The sequence below is a fragment of the Procambarus clarkii genome, chromosome 24 (assembly GCF_040958095.1).
Source record: "Procambarus clarkii isolate CNS0578487 chromosome 24, FALCON_Pclarkii_2.0, whole genome shotgun sequence".
Taxonomy (NCBI): domain Eukaryota; kingdom Metazoa; phylum Arthropoda; class Malacostraca; order Decapoda; family Cambaridae; genus Procambarus; species Procambarus clarkii.
The window spans coordinates 21,065,256-21,090,945 of record NC_091173.1 but is presented as its reverse complement, the minus strand read 5'-3'; the positions used below and the strand labels follow the sequence as shown (position 1 = coordinate 21,090,945).

The 25,690-nt window shown below is 47.0% G+C and overlaps 1 protein-coding gene across 2 annotated transcripts in view; it reads left to right on the top strand.

Moving 5' to 3' along the window:
- Window positions 1-25,690, top strand: part of LOC123761629 (uncharacterized) — a 180,637-nt gene that overhangs the window by 57,613 nt on the left and 97,334 nt on the right. Inside the window, exons 3-4 of one of the 2 annotated variants that reach the window (XM_045747679.2) lie at window positions 13,492-13,675; window positions 15,391-15,471. In XM_045747679.2, the coding sequence (XP_045603635.1) occupies window positions 13,537-13,675; window positions 15,391-15,471 (220 nt within the window). In that variant the 5' untranslated portion in view covers window positions 13,492-13,536. The remainder of the gene's footprint in view (window positions 1-13,491; window positions 13,676-15,390; window positions 15,472-25,690) is intronic. The other variant, XM_069330721.1, reaches the window with a different exon arrangement.

Genomic DNA, 25,690 nt, shown 5'->3' with positions numbered 1-25,690 from the left:
GAACAGACAGACACTTAAATTTATAGATATAGGTAGCTATAGTGAATGTTCAAAATCCTATTATCATATGCCCTTTAGAAAACCCTAATTTTTTATTACTAATTTAGGATAATTTCCAAATTGGATAATTAAACCCCCTCGTCCTCTCCTCCACTCTTGTTGACAGTTTATGGAGCCTGAGTGGCGATTATGGCGCTGAGTATTAATTAACCGGCTCATTACCTGTCATTAGGAGTAATTATTAGGCTATTATCGTGTGTTAGGTGAGATTGGCTGCACTGCTCGCCCCTCCCACCTGAAACAAGCACCTGCTCGTGGTCACGAGGCTCGTTAATGAGTTGTAATTACCTGCGCTTCCGTGTTTTGTAATACACCTGCGGCCGTCACTATTACAGCGTTGTCATCTAGGATCACACAAGGCAAAATCAGGACCTGAACATTTAATTAATAATTTAACGCGCTTTCAGTCTTTGTTATTTTTTAAATTGCTAGATTAAATTTACTGGAAATAAAGGTTATTGAAATTTATGTGTGTGTGTGTGTACTCACCTAGTTGTGTTTGCGGGGGTTGAGCTCTTGGCTCTTTGGTCCCGCCTCTCAACCGTCAATCAACTGGTGTACAGGTTCCTGAGCCTATTGGGCTCTATCATATCAACACTTGAAACTCTGTATAGAGTCAGCCTCCACCACATCACTGCCTAATACATTCCACCTGTTAACTACTCTGACACTGAAAAAGTTCTTTCTAACGTCTCTGTGGCTCATTTGGGTAATCAGTCTCCACCTGTGTCCCCTTGTTCACGTACCACCCTTGTTAAAAAGTTTATCCTTACCTACTCTTTCAATTCCTCTGAGAATTTTGTAGGAAGTGATCATGTCTCCTCTTACTCTTCTGTCTTCCAGTGTCGTAAGGTGCATTTCCCACAACCTTTCCTCGTAACTCATGCCTCTTAGTTCTGGGACTAGCCTAGTGGCATATACCTCTGAACTTTTTCAAGCAAAGTCTTGTGCCATGTCTTGTGCATGGAGGTACGGGCTCCATGCTGGAACCGCATACTCCAGGATTGGTCTTACATATGCTGTGTACAAGGTTCTGAATTTCTTACACAGGTTCCTGAAGGCTGTTCTGATGTTAGCCAGCCTCGCATATGCCGCAGATGTAATTCTTTTTATGTGGGCTTCAGAGACAGGTTTGGTGTGATATCAACTCCTAGATCTTTCTCTCTGTCCGTTTCATGAAGTACTTCATCTCCCATTCGGTATCCTGTGTCTGGCCTCCTGTTTCCACCGCCTAGTTTCATGACCTAGCATTTACTCGGGTTGAACTTTGGTAACCATTTGTTGGACTATTCACTCAGTCTGTCTAGGTCATCTTGTAGCCTCATACTATTATCCTCTGTTTTAATACTCATAATTTTTGCATCATCAGCAAACAGTGAGAGGAACGATTCTATACCCTCTGGGAGATTGTTTACATATATACGAAACAGTATAGGTCCAAGGACTGACCCCTGCGGGACTCCACTTGTAACATCTCGCCAATCTGAGACCTCACCCCTCACACTGACTCGTTGTCTTCTATTGTGTGTGTGTGGCCTGGTGACCAAAGGTGCCCGCACCGTACACAAGGCTGCCTGACCCACCACAACCAGGCTGTGGTGGGTATGTGGGCCTGCGGGCCGTTCCAAGCAACAGCCTAGTGGACCAAACTCTCACAAGTCAAGCCTGGCCTCTACTTGGGGAGTAGAACTCCCAGAACCCCATCAACCAGGTGGAGGAGGAGTCGTGCCGGGCCAAGGCCACCAGCCACCTGCGACGACCCAGCTGTCCGCCTCCAAGCGCATGTGGCCCAGGACACCCTCTGGGGCTTAACTCTATTAGTAGCTCTACTTTTAGTGGCTTTACTTTAGTGTCCCGTCTCCTGTCTCTACGGCCACCCCCACACAGCCGGCCTCACTAATCTTTTGATATGTAAATCCTAATGCTTATTGAGCAGCCTTTCTGAAGCCTTGATTTGTTTACTAAATACTTATGCAACTTTTATTAATACTGTTGTTAAATGTGTTAATATTTTGTGTCATTTTGTGATGTATTTGATTACTGGTTTGATAGTAACTTTATCTCAAAGTTCTGCTCAATCTGTTGTAGGGTTTCGGCCTCTCTTTGGTCTGTTCATGGCAGGTGTTGTGTCCGTCAATCAGGCGTTGCTTCGTCTCCATCGATCGAAATCTCCACCACCAGCCCCGCCAGGCCCGGTGCGTCACCGCCCGTACAAGGAACATCGCAAAAACAAATTCGCATCGGGGCCATAAATAATGACTTCTTGGATCTTCCACCTTAGGATGGAAACGTGGTGGGATCAGGTGTAGGCAGGGGACCGAGGACGTCGTCTGGGCGTTTCCCGCGCTTTTACCGACTGCCTTGGCGGTCGTGTTGACGCGCCGAGCTTCGTGGACTTTGGGGAGCTTTGGATTTTTTTCTATGTAATGCTGAAATACTTTTATACTTTATTGCTGTATAATGGTGGTATATTTGTTATGCTTTTTTTGTTGTATAATTCTGGCACACTATTATGTATGGGGGATTGATTGGATAACACGCGGAATTAAACATCTGAGCATCGAAGTCACACAATGTGTAGCCATGTAAACAGATGGAAGTCGGACGGAGGCGCCGCCGTACTGACAGACATTGTGTGTGGTGGTGTGGCAGACAGGGAGGCGACAGATGCCGCCAGAACAGTAATGACGCCGTGACGGGAGAGAATAGACAGGGAAGTAGGATACAGGGGTTTTAGTTTTATTATTTATATATTTTATTGAACCAAATCCTTGATGTGATGGAAGAGTTGCAATTTACCTGTTCTTCACGCCTGGAGTTGTCTGCGTTGAAGGTGCATTGTAACTTGTGCTCTGTGCCAGGCAGCTGACGGGGCTGGTTGGGGAGAACTTTTATTATTTATCAATTCCTATTTGTATTATTTTCTACCACAGACGTGGCCACACATTTACAATGCTAACCAACATATATACATTTTCTTCTGTCTTCCATGGACAGGATTAGAGATCTGTTAAACATATAGTTCAGTGATTTATTGAACAATCAACCACAGAAGGTGATTGTAGTGTTTTTAGGAATGCTAATCTAACCTACATAAACAAATACATAAATACACATATTTACGTCCGTTCAACATAGACACCCCACTGTATGATCCAGCAGGAATATGTGTCCTTGTCGTTTGTGTAGTTGTGTGTAGGTGAGTGGCGTAGGGTAGGGTGTGGGCCGGTCTCTCTACCTATTCCCTGATGGCTAATGTGTCCTCAACTTCTCCTCCATAGACCTCTTCATCACTAGGTATACCCACTTTATTATGACTCCTCTTCCCGTGAGATACATTTCCCTCCCTACCTCCCTGCCTCCCTCCCTCCCTGCTCCCTCCCTCCCTGCCTCCCTCCCTGCTGCCTCCCTCCCTACAGTAGCGGGGGAGGGAGGTGGTGGTAGCCTCTTATGGAGTGCTTTACGAGAGTCGCTCAGCATAGTAATGTTTCATCATTGATTATAAATTTCAGCGTCCGGCGAGAAGTGGGCGTGGGAGCTTGTTTGTGGGTGGTGGGGGGCGTGGGGCGGGGAGGGGGGTCTTCTCATGCTTCACCCCCCCCCCCCGTCCCTCGCCATTTGTAAAACTCGGAATGCCTCCTCCAAGTGTGTATGTTTGTGGGGGGGGGGGGCGGGCATAGTCTGTTGTACCTCTTTAGAGAGTATGATGTATGTCTCCATAACTCTCCTCCCCTCTCCCTCTCCCTCTCCCTCTCCCGCTCCCTCCCCCTCTCCCTCTCCCTCTCCCTCTCCCCTCAGGCCCTGCAGGGGGATGGGCTACCAGCACAGACTAAGCCTACATCTATTGAGAACCCTTGAGGCACGGTCCACTGGTCCTTTCAGAATCAACAGCCAAGGACGGTCACGTCTGAGTCATGAACAAGGACGTCCATCCTCGGACTGACAGACAGGCTCCTCGAGGCCCTCGGAGGATAAGATCAGGATACGTCGAAGGAGAAGACGTACATTTAGCAGGATCACGACGCCCAGTATATCTTAAGACAAGTATTCAGGACTAGTTGAAGACTTCAACAAGAATATGCCTCTTCAACGCAAGCAGAGCTAACTGCCATTGTTGTGGCGTTAGGATTAGAAACACTAATGGTGCAGTGATCTGCACTGATTATAAAGCAGCACTACAAAGCCTTAGTAAAAATCAGGCACAAAACTTTGCGATAGTCATTGAAATCAAGAGAGCTGTGAGGGCACTAACCAATCAGGGAAGAGTCGTCAAGTTCCTGTGGATCCCCTCCCATGTTGGAATATGTGGAAATGAACGAGCAGATGTGCTGGCTGCTGAAGGCGACCATATTGAATACTTCACACTCAAGACTCCGCTACAAATTAGAGGTATCATCAGGCAACATCACCGTGACAAGGTTACTGAGGAAATGAGGATAGAAGAACAAATCAGTGAATCTGTACGCTGGTACAACATGGTTGCAGCTGACAATCCCAATCATTATGGACGAAAAGGAGGTGGCCGCGGGAGAGAATCAGTAATAGCGAGAATTCGTCTTGGATACAAATATCCATGGAGATTCGGGATGGAAACAACAGCTGAGCAGCGGAGTTCCACAATCTGTGGTGAGAGTGACGGACACCGCCTTGACCACTACCTGAGAGAGTGTGGGCATCTAAGAGACATTATAAATGTGTGTAGCATAATAAACCCCACATTGTTTGAGTTAGGAAAACACTATCTGTCAAATATAAATACTGTTCTCAAAAGATTCCCCAATTTTGCACCCACAAGATAACGTAAGTTTTAAGGGTGACAAATATTAATCTTCTAGTTTGATAAGCTGTTCACTTGAGACAGTTAAGCAAGTCCCAGCTGTGTCTGGGTACAAGTGACAGGATGAACAACCCAGCGGGTTTTCTTCCTATTGGGAGTGTTGCAAATGCTGCAATGGCTATCTTGAGGTTATTTTGAAATGATTTCGGGGCTTAACGTCCCCGTGGCCCGGTCCTTAGCGTTTCCGCGGCCCGGTCCTCGACCAGGCCTCCTTTTTGTTACACTCCGCCCCCCCCCCCCCACCCCAGGAAGCAGCCCGTAGCAACTGTCTAACTCCCAAGTACCTATTTACCTATTTCGGACTACGAACCCGAAGCTCTGTCCCCTCAGCTGTCAGGGCCCCCTATATGTCCAGTCACAGTATGAGTGGCGCGGCCCAATAAACTCGCCCCTCGGGGCAAAATAAACAATAAAACAATTAGGAAGACTGTGTGGTGTGAGAGACAACAACGACGGGTCCACAGCCATCCACCTCCACCATAAACACTATACTATAGTCATTACCGACCTCGCACACCACTTCGTCGCGAGTGATGGAAACTTACCTATTTGCGAATAGATGAACGCCGAGAAATTTAACAGCAGAGTCCTACAGGTACAGGAGAGAGAGAGAGAGAGAGAGAGAGAGAGAGAGAGAGAGAGAGAGAGAGAGAGAGAGAGAGAGAGAGAGAGAGAGAGAGAGAGAGAGAGAGCTAATCCTTCAGTATGACACGTCCAGCATGCAAGGTCACTCTGACCGAGCTGAGGTAACATACCTGGATACTTAGAGACCTGACTCAAGCAACTTACTCACCTTCTGCACTTTCACTGTCCAGTTACTTCGTGCCATAGTCATCAGGCCTGGCTCGCTGGAACTGGTCCCACGCTGGAATTGGTCTCTCACTGGAACATTAGAGCCGGAACTGGTCTGTCACTGCACCATTAGAGCCGGAATTGATTTCTCTCTGGAACTCCACCCTGCTGGAACCCGTTCTTGATTAAAAAACCGAACTCTTCATTGCAATCGATCCCTTGCTGAAGCTGGATACTTTACTGGAAGTTGTTCCTCGCTGGAACTCAATACTCGGAACTGGTCACTGTAGAAAGTCATTTTTTTTCCAATAACTAGAATATTTTCAGACCGGTTTCTGCGCCAGAATATGCCTCTTCCTGGAAACGTGGCTATACCGACATTCATGAAACTGTGTACCTATGGTTCTGTTCGAGTTTGGTTCCTGTTCAACACTGCAAGAGGAGGGCTGTCTTGTGCAGACCAAGAGCACTCCCTAGCTTAGGATGGAAGTCTCTCCATTTCTCATCTGGTTTTTGTCACTCTCTCTCTCTCTCTCTCTCTCTCTCTCTCTCTCTCTCTCTCTCTCTCTCTCTCTCTCTCTCTCTCTCTCTCTCTCTCTCTCTCTCTCTCTCTCTTTTTCTCCCCCCCCCCCTCTCTCTCTCTCTCTCTCTCTCGTATTTATTTTCCAATAATTGTGTCCCATTGGAGTGAATCTCCTTAAAGGGTAAATTTTTTCCAACCTTTGGAGCTTTGATTTGTACTCTTTCTAAAGGCAGTTTATCTCTAAGGCTCAACTTACCAAGTGCAGTGTTCTGTTTCCCTCCGCACCTCGACTTTCTTCTGGACTGTAACAATATTACGCAGCTTAAAGAACGCCACAGTAACTAAACCATTCACAGGTATTAGTGGGTACGTCCTGGACGGTAGTGGGTACGCCCTGGACGTGGTGGCTGGAAGAGTTCATTTGTTTGCCCCCCAAAAAATTCCGTTTCCAGCTTGACAGCAACAGCCACCAGGTGGCTGGACCCGCGGACACGTTCTGAACTTGTTGATACAAGACACTGGTGGGATCTGGGCCTGTCACTTCCCCTTCGACCCAACACCCCAACTTTTTCCCTCCCGACCCCCACAACCTGCCCCCACCTCCCTCCACCCACTGCACCTCCTCCCCCCACACCCACACTTCCCCCCACACCCACGTCCCACAACCCTCCACCTTTCAACCACCAATACGAGGGACTAAAGCTATAGCACCAAGTCTTACCTTGAAGTAAGGGTAAGATAACCTTGATAACCTTACCTTACTACCCCCACAAGACCCCTATATATAAATAGGATAACATTAGCGGCATTCTATAAACTGGCAATCAGAACATCGTTCGTGAACCTCAATAACAAGTCACTCAGAACACCTACGAGAGACCAGCCCTAGAGTGTGCAGCCCCCCATCGTGGATTCCCCCCCCCCTTTCAAAACTCACATGATACAGCAAAAAGGTACAAAAGCTTGCAACGAGGCTCGTCCAAGATTTGCGTAGGCTGGAGACTGAAGAAAGGCTGCCAGAACTAACTAAAAGATGCTTGAAAAAGAGAAATAAAGAAACTAAGTTAAATAAATATAAATTACCCCTTGACAGAATGGCTAGGTGGTAGAAATGAGAAAATGTTGACAAAGAAAAACGACAGAAGAAGCGGAAGTACTCGTGTGGAAGCCTGCGACACAGCAGTGCCAGAGTGATGTCACAATGAACCCATTGACCGTAAGCGTAGATCTATAGCTCAATGAATCAGATAAGGAGCTTATAGAAGCTCCATCTACGGCCGGTAGCTAGATAGGCGGGGTCCAAGGGCTCATACTCGACCTTGCTGGCACAACAACGTGAGAAAATTAATTACGTACATTCATCCAGGTAAACACATCCCTAAACACATCAATTTTGGATTGCCAGAAAGCCTTTGACACAGTGCCCCCATAAGAGCCTCGTGCATAACTTGCAGATGCAGGCAGGGGTGAAGGGGAAGGTTCTCCAGTGGATAAGGGAGTACCTAAGCAACAGAATGTAACACTAGGAATTTGTATTCAATGTAATATGAACTGAAATGTTGCGTAACACTGATGATTACGCCCTCAACCAATGGAACCTTTCCAAAGAAATGTTACACAGAGAAAAAACTTATTAAACTACGCTGCCACCATCTTGCCTGGGAATTAAAATTATATGCAGGCGATGAGTCACAATAACGTGGCTAAAGTATGTTGACCAGACCACACACACTAGAAGGTGAAGGGACGACGACGTTTCGGTCCGTCCTGGACCATTCTCAAGTCGATTGTGAGAATGGTCCAGGACGGACCGAATCGTCGTCGTTCCTTCACCTTCTAGTGTGTGGTCTGGTCAACATTAAAATTATACCAAACAATGAGATAGGAAGCATTGCTTGGCTTTGAGAGTTCTCTCCTAGATGTCGTTACTCACTGACCGGTTATCTTGAGGTTATCTTGAGATGATTTCGGGGCTTTAGTGTTCCCGCGGCCCGGTCCTCGACCAGGCCTCCACCCCCAGGAAGCAGCCCGTGACAGCTGACTAACTCCCAGGTACCTATTTACTGCTAGGTAACAGGGGCATTCAGGGTGAAAGAAACTTTGCCCATTTGTTTCCGCCTCGTGCGGGAATCGAACCCGCGTCACAGAATTACGAGTCCTGCGCGCTATCCACCAGGCTACGAGGCTGTTAACAGTTTGAACACAGAGGATTGGGACGCTCAATAATTGACACATACAGATGGAAAATTTAACACGAGTTTATTTCTGGACACAATTATGATCTTCACCAACTCTTAAGTCCCAAAGCTAACACTGGCGACTCCTAAGTCACTACACTGACTAATGTTTAGTCATTTTGAGAGGGAGATCATGACACAGTACCTTCTGGATCCTTCTCTTCGTCCCAGTTAGAGGCAGAGACAGTTAGGGAGGGACTGGCTCCCTAGAGTGTCTCTCCCTCTCCCCAGGGAGAGGGAGAGACTAGGGAGGGACTGCCTCTCCCTTTGGCTCCATGTTGACCTGCAACCCATCACTCTGATGCCTCGCCCCCCAGCACTCTACATACATATATATACATATATATATATATATATATATATATATATATATATATATATATATATATATATATATATATATATATATATACATACATACATACATACACGCCCTTGTCACGGTCCGCATGAGGGGAAGTTGGTTGCAAATCTTGTGAGAGCGTGAGGGATGGTCATGTTCCTACCTGAGTCAGCCTATCCAGGATTTTTCAATTAAAAATGTTTGCACACCAGCTGTCAGGCAGGGGGGGGGGGGGCTGACAGCTGAGTGGACAGCGCTTCGGATTCGTAGTCCTGAAATTCTGGGTTCGATCCCGGTGGAGGCGGAAACAAATGAGCAGTTTTTTTCCACCCTGATGCCCCTCTTACCTAGCCGTAAATAGGTACCTGGGACTTAGACAGCTGCTACGGGCTGCTTCATGGAGGTGAGTAACAAAAAGAAGGCCTGGTCGAGGACCGGGCCACGGGGACGCTACGCCCCAAAATCATCTCAAGATAACCTAACGACTTAGTCAGCACTTCAAGGACTCTGCAAGAAGATCTGAGGTCACTTGGGCTGACGCTCCAAGGAGGCTTCCCATGGGGGTGTCATGGGTGTACGGTCTCTAGGTGTTACCAGCAGACAGCGAGTCACTGTGAGGAGGGAAGGTCTCAGAGTGGCGAGGCGTCACCAGTGGAGTCCCACAGGGATCAGTCCTTGGACCTATCCAGTTTCTAATATATGTAAATGATCTCCCAGAGGGAATAAACGCGCTCCTCTCAATGTTTGCTGATGTTGCGAAAATTATGAGGAGGATTAAGACAGAGGAAGACACTATGAGGCTACAAGATGACTTAGGCAAACTGAAGGAATGGTCCAGCAAATGGCTACTAAAGTTGTACCCAAGTAAATACACATACACACTCTCATACACACACACATCCATACACCTGCTCCTCCCCATCAATCACAGTCACGACACAAAGATGTAAGGCGCTCGTCAGCCTCCTTGAGAGGCTGATGACCACTTGAGAAACATGCAAAAAACTGGTGCGTGATGGAATATTTCACGGTCAAGTTGTCTGTCATGAGCGCTCCTCTGCATGGCTCTTTTTTGCTGCTCCAAGGGTTGTTTTTTTTGCAGTGTTGCTACATCGCGTGTTGCAGATGTGTCTATGATGGGGAGGGCTGTCTCTGTCTGTCGGTCTCTGTCTCTGTCTCTCTTTTTCTCTCTCTCTCTGTCTCTCTCTGTCTCTCTCTGTCTCTCTCTCTCTCTCTCTCTCTCTCTCTCTCTCTCTCTCTCTCTCTCTCTCTCTCTCTCTCTCTCTCTCTCTCTCAAAATTAACGTCGAAATTAAAATTAGGAGTCACTAGACCAAACCAATAGCCCTTGTAGACTCGCACGCTAGTTCGTGCCGTCTTGCTGGCCATGGGAAGGTGGGAAATGGAAAGTCAAACGAGTCTATTTGTTTACATTCGTGAGAAGAGGTGAGGGGGGCGGGGGGAGGACATGTCAATAAGGCGTGCTGCTTCTTTTGTAATAACGTGGCCTCTTTTCTCAGGCTTAGAGCACAGTGGCTTGTTTTTTGGGGCGGCCCCAAACACCAACATTGAATAACATGGGAGGTTGTTTCCTGGCCGTTCTTGCTTCAGAACGACTACTGTTTATAGTCGAGTCGCGTCAGTCTTACGTCATCTTCACTCTTACCACCATCACCTCTGGGTGTCACCACTATCACCTCTGGGTGTCACCACTATCACCTCTGGGTGTCACCACTATCACCTCTGGGTGTCACCACCATCACCTCTGGGTGTCATCACCATCAATACCACCCCATAAACTCCTCTTGATACACATACCAAGCACCAATGTGCCAGACGAGCAGTGAACTAAGAACCTTAAGATATCACCATTGGTTATAGGAAGCCCCACAACCCTGATCATGATCACAACATACAAGATACTGAGGTGAAATTTACAAGGGACGATAAAGACAACTTCTTGAAAGTGAGAGCAAGTAGGACGAGAGGAGCTCAGGAAGCCACCTCTAGCCACAAATTCAAAGCAACTTTCAATAATTCTATCGTCAAAAAAGGTAAATTATAAGGCCACAGGTACACCAAGGGTAGGAGGCGGGGTATGAAGAGCTAGAGATCAACCCTTTCCCTGTTGTCACTGGTAGGGTGGTATACTACTCTCACCCCCCCCCCCTTTTAAATCACCACAACTACTTTCATCCCTAAATCACCGTTACGTCAGCACCCTGGAGCACCTCTTGTTCCTTAAGGAGGGGTCACTCTAGGGAGGGCTCTGGGGTTATGAGGGGGGGGGGATAGGCAGGAGAGGTAGGGAGGGAGGGAGATGGGGAGAGAGACAAGGAAGAGAAGGACACTCACCACCACCCTACCACAACTAGGTAGCAAACACACACACACACACACACACACACACACACACAGCGATAACGTGTGTGTGTGTGTGTGTGTGTGTGTGTGTGTGTGTGTGTGTGTGTGTGTGTGTGCGAGATAACACCACGACACCTTGAGATAAGTACGTAATAACGGGCGGACGGTTTATGCAAGTGGAAGGTCATGGCGTAACAAATCAACTCAATTTTTTTATGATCCGTCCGTGTCCCGCGGGACGGAACGGACGGACCCGTATAGCCCCCATCTGTCCGGATCTGTACCTTGAGGTTACCTTGAAGTGGTTCCTCCTCCCCTTCCCCCCCCCCCCTACCAGCCAGGGCTTCTCGCTGGTGGGCTGGTTAACCAGGCTGTTCTAGGCACACCGCTGCACACAGTCTGGAGGATGACTCAGAGGTCGCCGGCTGGTTACATATCCTTGGGAGGTGTTTATAAAGATCCCTCGTGTTACACCTTGTGTTTAGAGGGAGAGTTTGGTTAAAGTCTTTGGGGGCCCCCTGGATGTTGATAGATTTGTCTCATAGATGGCGTTTGCATCTCTTATGTTCCAAAGGGACTGTGCTGTGGTGCCATATGTCTCCAGTGGCCTCACAAGGAGTTATTTCCCTTTTAATATTTTCCGAGAGTAAATTGTAACGAGATGTGAAGAGTAGAGTTGCCATAGGCACGATCAGAGAGCAGTGTGTATGAACACACAGGGAGCCGGTCGGCCGAGCGGACAGCACACTGGACTTGTGATCCTGTGGTCCTGGGTTCGATCCCAGGCGCCGGCGAGAAACAATGGGCAGAGTTTCTTTCACCCTATGCCCCTGTTACCTAGCAGTAAAATAGGTACCTGGGTGTTAGTCAGCTGTCACGGGCTGCTTCCTGGGGGTGGAGGCCTGGTCGAGGACCGGGCCGCGGGGACACTAAAAAGCCCCGAAATCATCTCAAGATAACCTCAAGATAACATCAGAGGTCCACAACTCTACAGTACTCTGACAGCAATTATTAGAAAAGTTAGCGGAACCAAAGTGGATGTTTTCAAGGAACAGATAAACAAGTCTTGCAAGATGTGCCGGATCAACTGGGTTGTAGTGGATGTATTTGGGCGTGTGGGCCGCTTCCAAGTAACAACAGCCTTGTAAGTCAAGCCTGGCTCGGGGGAGTCGAACTCCCAAAACTCACTCCAGGTATAAAGAGGAATTATTTAATGCAGAGACATAACGTAACAATAGGGTCATAAATGTAAGTTAAGGAAATTAAGAAGCCGAAAAACGTGCGTAAATATAATTTTACATATAGTGGTAATGTTAATGAGAGAGCGGTGGATGCCAAGACACACACACACACACACACACACACACACACACACACACACACACACACACACACACACACACACACTCTTATGGAGCCCATACCTTGTCAAGCACAAGACGAAGCTGGAAACAGTTCAGAGGTATGCCACTATGTTAGTTCCAGAACTAAGAGGCATGAGCTACGAGGAAAGGCTGCGTGAGATGCACCTCACGAAGACAGAAGAGTAAGGGGAGACATGATCACTACCTACAAAATTCTCGGAGGAATTTACAGGGGTAGACAAGGATAAACCTTTTAACACGGGTGGTACGTGAACAAGGGGACACAGGTGGAAACTGAGTTCCCAAATGAGCCACAGGGACGTTAGAAAGAACTTTTTCAGTGTCAGAGTAGTTAACAGGTGGAATGCATTAGGCAGTGATGTGGTGGAGGCTGACTCCATACACAGTTTCAAATGTAGATATGATAGAGCCCAGTATGATATGGAAGAAAACGCAGAATAGACCCAGTGAAGAGCAGAGGTGCCATAGGCACAATCAGAGAACACTGTATAAACATCAGAGGTCCGCGGTTGTTCAACGTCCTCCCAGCGAGCATCAGAAATATTGCCGGAACATTATATATCTGGTTCTTTCAGCCCTTTGAGAGTCTGTGTGATCTCTCCTATCAGACCTGAATGACTGGAGCAACCTAATCTTAACAGCAGAGATAGGGAGCTCCCCCCCTCCAGGCCTAGTTTAGCTGTATCCTAGCTGCAGGGTAATTTGGCAGCACTATCACTGTCACCATGATGTCACCATCATCACCATGTTAGCACGACGCTAACAGCTGGCTTCATGAACCATATGGAGATCGATCACCATTTTCGATTTTGAATGACTCAGATTAGGCAAAGATGTATATGAATTTTGTCCATAAAGATGTTAATAATAATAATTTGTTATCTATATAGGCCTATAATAATTATGAATATTCTTGTTGACATTTTCATTATGTATTTTTCTCTCTTGTAGGCTCGTAGGCCTACACCGGTAGGCCTACCTTGAGTGCCAGGTGCCATGGGGCTCTTTCGAAGATCGTCGAGCACCGAGACACCTCCCCCCACCCTGCTGCGGCTCTCCCCTCTCCGCCAGAGTGTGGGGCCCGGCGCCCCCTCCCACCACCACCACAACCACCACTACCACCGCACCCACACAGGTCAGTGTGTACACTCTGCTGGGCTCACTCTCACTGGCCTCTTGTTCTGGTACTGTTGACAATGACCATGGCTGTGGTCCACAACCACCATCACTACCACAATCTCCAACACACCCATAGCCATCACTAAGTCCACATCAGACACACATTGTTGACTGTAAAATGAATTTAACATTCCTTAGACCTAGACATTTAGTACCGAAAATGACTAACAGACAGTAGGCCTAAATGTAACTGAGGATAATATGAGTGGCTGGGAATCCTTCTCTAGGTTTCCACCCCCCCTCCCCTTCTCAACTTCCCCCCCCCCTCTCTTTCTCTATCCCCTCCTCCCACCAGCATGTCTCCCCCCACCCCTACCCCATCCATCTACACAAAAGGGGTTCTTTCAAACTAAATTATCCAGACTGACCTTCCCACTTTAGCGTCGACAATCTTAAGTATAGGAAGAGGCAATAACCCTTGTGGGACCCCTGCTAGTTCCTTCTGAGGCTAGTAGCATCCTTGTGGGACCCTGCTAGTTCCTTCTGAGGCTAGTAGCATCCTTGTGGGACCCTGCAAGTTCCTTCTGAGGCTAGTAGCATCCTTGTAGGCAACCCGTTCTCGCTCTTTCTTTAAGTCAATATTATTATAGGTATAGGTTAAGTAATAATTGTAATTACGAAGCAATAAGATGCTTATCTTAACATACTAAGAAGGTTAGGTAAGGTCGGTGTTTTCTATGAAGCTTTTCAAGGTAAACTAAAATATTCACAATAAATTAGTATGTCACTTATGCACGTATTTAATAAGTCAATATTGACTGTAAGAAAGTGCGAGAACGGATTGTTGTAGGACCCTGCTAGCACCTCCCTGCGGAGGAGGGGCTAGTATATATAGTGGCCCCAGAGGCAACCTGTCCACCATAAATAGTAGTCCCTATAGCGACTATGGCTGGAACGTACAGAATATGGACTGTTGAGACCAACAAATTTCCAAGAACTTTTCTCTTAACATTTTTATATAACACGAGAAAATATGGGCAATAACGTCGACAGTGGACGACATTCACGCACTAAATTAGATCTTAAGATATCGTGTTATGATTATTTATGCCCCTGACAAGTTAGGCTTTTTCAGTTTGTTATTGTATTTAAAACACAATAATACAAAACAGACCTTTTTTGGGGGGAGATGCAATGGTTCATATTTTGTAGATAATAGTTATATATATTTTAAAAAAATTGTAGATGCGTTTCATGAGCCTCCCTGCTCATATGTTTTGTAGTTTCCATATTAGTTTTTTCGTGTGGTACTTCTACGCAGTCTTTTTTCTTTTTTATAAGTCCAAGTGTCCTGCATGTTGTTTTAATCCGTTTTCTATCATTTGTTATTGAAAGGGTAAACACGTTATTGATAATCTGAACCCATGTTACATTCCAGATGTTGTTCCCCATAGTAACTGCCTCCAGTGGTCAGAATAAATGGTTATTTTTTTTATTTAAGTCCTTCGCTTCCCCCCCTGGTTGCACCCACTTACACCAAGCGAGCCAGGAGTGTAAACAGGAGCCTCGCTTGGTGTTTGGAAGGTGTAGCGAGTGATGTTTGTTGCTGTTTTAGCTTCAGCTTGCAAGTAGCACGGGCTATGGTGAGCCCGTAGTGGAGTTCCCTGGCACAGGAGCGGGGCTGTGAGTGAGAATCCCAGTAACAGGTGTTTTATGGTGTGTGTCCGGCAGGTGTTGTGAGTGAGAGTCCTGTACTCCGGCGACTACACCAGCGGAGGGCCTCCTCCGTCGACACGCCCTCCAGAGAGAAAGGTGAGTACCATGCACTGTCCTCTCAAGTCTTGCATGATATCTCATTGTTGCATGCAAGGGGGGCACTTCCCTTTTTTGCCATGATGGGGCGTTCATCTGTGGTTGGGCTTATGTGAAAAGCCTCTCTCATATTTTATGGGTACTTGGTATATTTTTTTTGTGTGTGGGGAGGATAAGAGGGAACGGCTTAGAAAGGTGTTATAAAATAGTTCTTGTGAAATGACTTTACTTTCTGCAAGGGCCACCAGAGGGGATTATTCAATCTCTCTCTCTCTCTCTCTCTCTCTCTCTCTCTCTCTCTCTCTCTCACACACACACACAGCTGCAGTAGTTTTCCTAGTGACGTCTCAACCACATGGGAGTACACAGAGGAAGACATTCACTCACATGGGAGTACTGAGTCAGCCAAAGAGCCAAAGCTCAACCCCCGCAAGCACAATTAGGTGAGTACTGAAGCACATAGAAGCACTTCAGCAGCAGCCTTGATGATCCGCCCCATCAATTGGCGCCCCATCCCATTGATTGGGGCTGGGATGGGGCGGTGTGCACCCGCCAGTGTAGCCACCCCGAGCAGCCAAGGCCAGGAGGACTCCTGGTCCACCACCCGTGACGTCCTCCACCTGCCGCTTTGGCTACACTCTTAATTACTTCAAAGATGATTTGGTGTTCTCGTCTGTGTCCCTCACCCAACCATCCTTCTCTCCTCCCTCCCCCCGCTCCCTCCCTACACAACCCGTCCTCCTAATACAACGTCGCATTTTGACGTATACTCTACCTAAGCCCACCAATCGTCGGACTAGAAAATGATAGCGGCTCGCGGAATTGACATACTGTCCCGTTTTCTGTCTTTGGGGTCCGCTGGTAGGTTAGGATAAGGGCATTTTAGTACGACAGTTTCCTGACGTTGGGGAACCTCGTCTCCTCCTTCGTGGTTTGGTAAATGGTACTCTCCTAATGGTACATGGCTTGTCGAGCTGTTCACTTGGGACATGTGAATGGACTCCAGCCTCGGCTAGATACAAGTAAGAGGATGAACAGTCCAGTAGATGTTCTTATTTGGGGGAGAACAGTGCCTGTTGTTATGGCGGTGTGTTCACTCACAGGACGAGTGACGGTGCCCAATAACCTCTCCCCCCCTCAGAGGCAGTTGGAAGCTGTCGTTCAGGGCAAGTTTCCACCACCGTCCACGGGATGGGTATGGGGGGCATAATAAATAAATGAAGTGGGGGCAAGTTTGGTTATAAGAGGATTTTATTTATTAATTACAAAAGTGAAGTATTCTGATGGGCTGAATTGATATACAGAAATTACGATAGTAAATGAAACATTCTGATTGTCACGCAGGGCCATTCATGTGTCCTCCATGTGTCACGCAGGGCCATGCATGTGTCCTCCATGTGTCACGCAGGGCCATTCATGTGTCACGCATGTGTCACGCAGGGCCATTCATGTGTCACGCATGTGTCACGCAGGGCCATTCATGTGTCCTCCATGTGTCACGCAGGGCCATTCATGTGTCACGCAGGGCCATGCATGTGTCCTCCATGTGTCACGCAGGGCCATTCATGTGTCACGCATGTGTCACGCAGGGCCATTCATGTGTCCTCCATGTGTCACGCAGGGCCATTCATGTGTCCTCCATGTGTCACGCAGGGCCATTCATGTGTCACGCAGGGCCATGCATGTGTCCTCCATGTGTCACGCAGGGCCATTCATGTGTCACGCAGGGCCATTCATGTGTCCTCCATGTGTCACGCAGGGCCATTCATGTGTCACGCAGGGCCATTCATGTGTCACGCAGGGCCATGCATGTGTCACGCAGGGCTATGCATGTGTCACGCAGGGCCATGCATGTGTCACGCATGGCCATGCATGTGTCACGCAGGGCCATGCATGTGTCACGCAGGGCCATGCATGTGTCCTCCATGTGTCACGCAGGGCCATTCATGTGTCACGCAGGGCCATGCATGTGTCACGCAGGGCCATGCATGTGTCCTCCATGTGTCACGCAGGGCCATTCATGTGTCCTCCATGTGGCACGCAGGGCCATTCATGTGTCCTCCATGTGTCACGCAGGGCCATTCATGTGTCCTCCATGTGTCACGCAGGGCCATTCATGTGTCACGCAGGGCCATGCATGTGTCCTCCATGTGTCACGCAGGGCCATTCATGTGTCACGCATGGCCATGCATGTGTCACGCAGGGCCATGCATGTGTCCTCCATGTGTCACGCAGGGCCATTCATGTGTCACGCAGGGCCATTCATGTGTCCTCCATGTGTCACGCAGGGCCATTCATGTGTCACGCAGGGCCATTCATGTGTCCTCCATGTGTCACGCAGGGCCATTCATGTGTCACGCAGGGCCATTCATGTGTCCTCCATGTGTCACGCAGGGCCATTCATGTGTCACGCAGGGCCATTCATGTGTCCTCCATGTGTCACGCAGGGCCATTCATGTGTCACGCAGGGCCATTCATGTGTCACGCAGGGCCATTCATGTGTCATCCATGTGTCAGCTTTTTTTGTGTTTTTGAAAGTTTTGAAATAGTAATTAGGAATCAAATTTCTAGTATTATGGAAAATTATGAACTTCACAATCCAGGATAACATGGATTTAGAGCGGGCAGATCCTGTCTGTCACAGTACTCAACCACTATGACAAAATCGAAGAAGCCTTAGAAGAAAACCAAAATGCAGATGTTGTATACACAGACTTTGTTAAGGCATTCGACAAATGTGACCATGGAGTGATAGCACACAAAATGAGGTCAATGGGAATAACCGGTAAAGTAGGACGGTGGATACTCAATTTCCTGTCAAACAGAACACAAAGAGTAACAGTCAACCATATAAAATCGAGTCCAAATGTAGTTAAAAGCTCTCACATGTACACTCGCATATTGTCTTCTACCCACTATATTTTCTGTCTAATTTATTCATTTTATTTTATTTAAAACTTCATTGCATAAACTAGGTTACAACATGGGTTACATGCAAGGTACAAGGCTACTTGTCACAGGTTGTTGAGTTCCTCCAGCTCCTCAGATGGCGGGCAGGAACCATGGATGCAGTGAGCATTTCCTCTCTGGATCGACACACTAACGCGCTGAAAGATAAAACTAGCGACTCTAGGGTCTCTAGTTGTTTCAATTAGCTTGGACCCCAGCTTCTTAAAAAAAAACTAGCAGCACTTTTACCCCAGGCACCAAGTGTCTCTGAGGCAATGGGGACAAAATTGTAGTGGTGATCAAGATCTCTGTATTTACAAGACTTAGCTGCTTCCCGGTGATTGGCAGCACCGCCTGCCTGTGCAGCACTGAAGTCAACATAGGTGTTGGCTAAAGTTGAACCGCAAGTGTAGTCCCACACCAACTGTCTACCATTGTTCCAGGGGTTCACTGTGATCCCGTCTGGGCGACCGACAGGCTCATCAGATTTGCGGGGCATTAGGTAACGGGGCTCTCTCTCTGCTGGACAACCGGCTGTGGTGAGGCTCCTGTTACCTGGAGTATACCTGGAGAGGGTTTGATGCTCCCTTCCCCTGGTAGAGGGCGGGGGGGGGGGGGCAGGGGCATGCGACAGGAGGCAGGGGGCGGGGGCAGGGGAAGGCGGAAGAAAGATGAACAGGAAGTAGCAGAGGGGCAAATTAATGACCAAAAAAGATCTAAGAGAGAGTGATGAATGGAAGAACAAAAGCACAGGTTAACCCTCTTTTCCTTTCTCCTCTCTGATTGGCCACAGGTTGGAAAGTGGGAGGAAGGGAGGGAGGGAAGGAAGGGGAAGGGATGGAGGGTGATGATAGTCTACACAGACAAGAAGCGTACACACCATCCTGTCACTCACACATGTTTCTCTCTCTCTCTCTCTCTCTCTCTCTCTCTCTCTCTCTCTCTCTCTCTCTCTCTCTCTCTCTCTCTCTCTCTCTCTCTCTCTCTCGTGTGTGTGTGCTCAGTTGTACTCACCTAGTTGTGCTTGCGGGGGTTGAGCTCTGGCTCTTTGGTCCCGCCTCTCAACTGTCAATCAACTGGTGTACAGGTTCCTGAGCCTACTGGGATCTATCATATCTACACTTGAGGCTGTGTATGGACTCAGCCTCCACCACATCACTGCCTAATGCATTCCACCTGTTAACTACTCTGACACTGAAAAGTTCTTTCTAACGTCCCTGCGGCTCATGTGGGTACTCAGTTTCCACCTGTGGCCTCTTGTTCGAGTACCCCCGTGTTAAAGTTTATCTACCCTAAAAATTCCTCTTGAGAATTTTGAGGTAGTGATCATGTCTCCCCGAGCTCTCCTGTTTTCCAGCGACGTGAGGTGCATTTCACGTGGCCTTTCCTTGTAACTCATGCCTCTTAGTTCTGGGACTAGTCTAGTGGCATACCTCTGAACTTTTTCCAGCTTCGTCTTGTGATTGACAAGGTGCGGGCTCCATGCTGAGGCCGCATACTCCAGGATTGGTCTTACATACGTGGTATACAAGATTCTGAAAGATTCCTTGCACAGGTTCCTGAAGGCAGTCCTGATGTTAGCCAGCCTCGCATACGCCGCTGATGTTATTCTTTTCATGTGTGCTTCAGGAGACTATCTGTCTTAGAGTCTTTGTCTCTGTTCATTTCGTGAAGGACTTCATCTCCCATTCGGTATCCTGTGTCTGGCCTTCTATTTCCTCCACCTAGTTTCATCACCTTACATTTACTTGGGTTGAACTTTAGTAGCCATTTGTTGGACCATTCACTCAGTCTATCTAGGTCATCTTGTAGCCTCATACTATCATCCTCTGTTTCAATCCTCCTCATATGTTTTGCATCATCAGCAAACAGTGAGAGGAACGAGTCTACCCTCTGGGAGATCATTTACATAAATCAGAAACAGTATAGGTCCTAGGACTGACCCCTGCGGGACTCCACTGGTGACGCCTCGCCACTGGATTGTGTGCGCTGCTCTCACTCAGAGCCTCTCACGTACACAGGCCACTCAGAGAGCATCACGTACACAAGCCACTCAGAGAGCATCACGTACACAAGCCACTCAGAGAGCATCACGTACACAGGCCACTCAGAGAGCATCACGTACACAAGCCACTCAGAGAGCATCACGTACACAGGCCACTCAGAGAGCATCACGTACACAGGCCACTCAGAGAGCATCACGTACACAAGCCACTCAGAGAGCATCACGTACACAAGCCACTCAGAGAGCATCACGTACACAAGCCACTCAGAGAGCATCACGTACACAGGCCACTCAGAGAGCATCACGTACACAGGCCACTCAGAGCCTCTCACGTACACAGGCCACTCAGAGAGCATCACGTACACAAGCCACTCAGAGAGCATCACGTACACAGGCCACTCAGAGAGCATCACGTACACAGGCCACTCAGAGAGCATCACGTACACAGGCCACTCAGAGAGCATCACAAACTAGACATACATATAGCTCCACCCACTAAATATAAAAGTTAGCCGCACATTTTCCACAATTCGCTTATACAATAAGTTAAGAGCCTTTCTACCCCTGACCGACTTCTCCCCTCCACCACAACCCCGCCAACACACACACACAGGAAGTCCAATAATATATTCACTCTTTTAATTCTTATTGGTTGAGCCGTGGTAGTTTGTTTATATATATATATTATATATATATATATATATATATATATATATATATATATATATATATATATATATATATATATATACAGTGTATATATATATATATATATATATATATATACACTCAATTATTATATATATTCGCCACTACAACCCTCTCATGCGGTTAATTTCCCCGCAACTCTCACTCTTAAAAATAAAATCTAACCACTCTCTATGTCTCATTTTTCTCACGCTTCCATCCACACCCTCTCGTTCTGTTGGTATATATGGCGGAGATCTCTCCTGTGTGTCATACCTCACTGTGTATAGACATCACAAGGTGTAACCTCCTTGATGTATATACACAGTCTCGGTGTATATACACAGTGAGTTGGCTTCACTCATGAGTCGTGATGAGGACTGGTTGGTGAGTGAGGGACACATACACTACCGGCCTCACCAACAAGCCTTACAGGTACGCAGCTGATATCTTGTCTAACCCAAACAAACAAAAAATATGTAAATACCGATTGCTATCACATGAGTTAAAAGCTTATATATATATATATATATATATATATATATATATATATATATATATATATATATATATATCGAGAGCAACCTCATCTGGTTCATAGAGTGATGGTGTCGTATTTTTCAGTCCCAGGGTCGAAACCTGAATGATTCGAATCCGAATCGAATCGAGGTTCGATACCGGGTCGGGTCATAGAGATCGTAATGCCATGTAGATAATATAGGGGGTTACCCCCCCCCCTCTGGTACAAGTGTTGTGAGAAGCCTCGGAGATAATATAGGGGGTTACACCCCCCCCCCTCTGGTACAAGTGTTGTGAGAAGCCTCGGAGATAATATAGGGGGTTACACCCCCCCCCCCCTCTGGTACAAGTGTTGTGAGAAGCCTCGGAGATAATATAGGGGGTTACACCCCCCCCCCTCTGGTACAAGTGTTGTGAGAAGCCTCGGAGATAATATAGGGGGTTACCCCCCCCCCCTCTGGTACAAGTGTTGTGAGAAGCCTCGGAGAAGAGAATAACAAGCACTCAGAGATGTCTTCTCACAACCTTGAACACGTGTTTTCTTCTCCTGCATCTAATGTGTTATTGTTTTATTTATTGTGACTTATTTATATAGTTTATTATATTTTGTTGAAGCTTACAGAATGTACACACATATTCCTGGCGTTCAGAAAACGGGGAAGTACCTTCGGGTCTCAGAAACCGGACCCGTGTGGGAATTTGGAAAGAGACCCCAGTGGGGTCTTCCCAGGGGGTCACTTCCTTCTTGCCCTCTCCCCCGTCACCCACACTGTCTCCTGTCTCACCCCCCTCCGTCACCCACCTAGCATCTCCCTCCCCACTAAGGTACCGTCTGCTGTCCTCTCCCATTAAGTCGCTGCCTCCCGTGTCCCCCATCCGTCACCCCGTCTCCTGTACGCCATCCTGTCATCCATCCACTTTTATCTGGCCCCTCCCGTCCTTTAATTCCCCCCCCCCCTCTACACCCCAGCAAAGACGGCCACACTTCTCGGAGAAGAAGATTGACTGGGAAATCTGTACACTGTGGCCGTCGCTGCATTCTAATGGCCTTGTGGTGAGTGTAATTGACCCGACAGTGGTTAGTGGATGAACACGTGGAGGCTGGTCTGGGGGGAGGGGGGGTTGTTCAGTGGTCTGGTGGTGTTCAATGGTCTGGAGTTGTCTGACTGGTTGTGTAGTAATAAATTGTTGACCAGACCACACACTAGAAGGTGAAGGGACGACGACGTTTCGGTCCGTCCTGAACCATTCTCAAGTCGATTGTGATTGAGAGAGAGGAAGTCGAGACAGGCAATAAATAGGCTAGAGAAAGGTGAGGAGCAAAGTGTAGTAGAGGGGATAGTAGTAAGAACTGCAGAGGGCCTATTGGCCCATACGAGGCAGCTCCTATTATAACCACCGAATGAGAAGTAGATAGTAATAAGAATAAGAAGAGGATAGTAAGGGAGCGTAAAGAAAACAATGAACAGAAAAGAGAGAAAGAAAAGGAAAGAGAAAGAAAGATAAATGGAAGGGTAAGCTTATGTTAGGTCACGTTTGTTAGAAAGATTAGAGTATTAGAGTATATACTGTGAAAGGGAAGAGTCCACAGCAACAAAGCCAGGACTCAGGTTGGGTACATTGTGTATTAGAGCCGATTCAACAAGATGGCGTCTGTGTAGAGTAGAGGCAGGAAAGATTATTTTGGAGGAAGACCAATCAATAGCATGATTGGAATCCCTCACATGGCAGAAGAGAATCGCACATGTGAGGGAGAATCCCTCATGCGCGCTGTCCACTCAGCTACCAGACCCCTAGTTGTATGTGTGTGTGTGTATGTGTGTGTGTGTGTGTGTGTGTGTGTGTGTGTGTGTGTGTGTGTGTGTGTGTGTGTGTCTGTCTGTATGTGTGTGTGTGTGTGTGTGTGTGTATGTGTGTGTGTGTGTGTGTGTGTGTGTGTGTGTGTGTGTGTGTGTGTGTGTGTGTGTGTGTGTGTGTGTGTGAAGAGCACAAGACAATGCCCCAGACGTTGTTACTATGGACCAGATAAGAACATCCGGGTGAACCTGGAGGGCCATTAATAAGGTCACCACAACACCTTACTCACCAAGTACACTTCACTCCACAACATAGTCCGGGGCGGGACTATAGTATATACTCTCAAGTGTAACAAAAAGAAATCGAGAAACAAGGAATACCTCTTTGAACACCTCCTATACCTCGTGGAATAGTTCCTACACCTCGTGGAATATATTTTACACAGGCGGGTATACCGACGACGTATGAGGTATATTTAGAAATATATGCAACAGAGAGAGAAGAAAAGGGAGGGAATGATCAGGGGGGGAAAGCGCCAAGCCATAGCGACTATATAGCACAGAGAATGGAATGGAATGGGGGTGACAGGCGCCCCTGAAGGCATGGGAAAGTGGGCTCAGGACCGTGTCAGTAATGTAGAAAGATCAATGATTGTATCTTTATATAAAAATTATTTTGAGTGTAGTGCATGAACAAACTCTTTGGAGCCATAGGCTCTATTTCCCTGTAGTAGGTGTAATCTCTTCACCAGACACAACAGCTTGATTGAAAGTGTTATGTATTAAAATACATTTAATTATGTATTAAAATACATAACTCGCACCTTTTATTGAGTAATGCGCTCGTAATACATGTGTAAGATACACGAGTATACGGTGATTGACGGTCGGATGACAGCCTACTCAACCCGTCCTCGTAACACCACATTGCATTTTGACGTGTACTTTATCTAAGATCAAAGAGAGAGAGAGATAAGAAGATATCAAACGTACAACAGTAGGCTCATTTGTGTTATCTTTGCCCTATTGTTCGTCTTCATCAACAAACAAGTATACATTTCCCATGTCACACACTGTCATTAGTTAGGTCTATCCTCCCCCCCCCCCCTGGACTCACGCACAGCGACCGGCATATGTCCAAAAAGCGAAGAAAATAAGTCTTTATTTACAGCATAAATCCCATACGGCAGGTGTCGGTCCGGACTGACTGACCGGGATACACTCAAGGTGTGGCCCTGTCTCCCATTACAAGTGATTTGTATAATACAACCATTGTGACGGGATCCCTGGATTTGAAAGTTCTCGTAATCCATCCTATCATTTTTCTGGCTGTCGCAATATTTGCTTGGTTATGCTCCCTAAACGTTAGGTCGTCGGACATCATTATTCCCAAATCCTTTACATGCTGATTTCCTACTATGGGCACATTTGATTGTGTTTTGTACCCTCTATTATGTTTAAGGTTCTCATTTTTACCGTACCTGAGTACCTGGAATTTATCACTGTTAAACATCATGTTATTGTCTGATGCCCAGTCGAAAACTTTATTAATATCTGCTTGTAGTTTTTTCAAGACACTTGAGAGATGAGGTACACCTATCTGGGTATGTATTCAGTTTTAGTTACACTTCATTATGTACGTAATTGTAGGCTATCGTATATAGGCCTACATATTCATGTACAACGCTGGACTTTAATAGTTTAGTCTAGCCTGATAGTTTTTTTTATAACTTGTAAGATGGGCAGAGGGTAAATATATTGACAGTCTGCTGATGCGTTGTCGGTAAGAGCAATAATTCCAAAATATTATCAGTGTTTGCCCTCGTAAATGGTCTAACTAGCGTTTTCTCTAGAGCACGCGGTGTAGTAGAAAATGGGAGTATTTTGTTATTGATGGGCGACTGCTTTAACTATTTATTTTGGGTTGCGAAGAAAATATGCGGATTTTATATACAACATAATCTTTGGTCATAGTCATTTGTGTTATATATATATATAATTTATGGACCATGAAGATAACTGGTATTTCTTGATCGATGAGATGAGTGTGTAGTGTCCATATAATACATTCTAGCGGGATCAGGAAGACTGTCAGCCCGCATGTACACAATTTAGGCTTATATTGAGGTCCCCCAAGGTCAAGCTACTGACCTTTCCCAGGAGGCGGCCCCACAACCCTTGCTTAACTCTTAGGTGAAAGGTGCGGCTCTTGGGTCCCAGTGGAGGTGAGGCAGCGAGGTGAAAGGTGCAGCTCTTGGGTCCC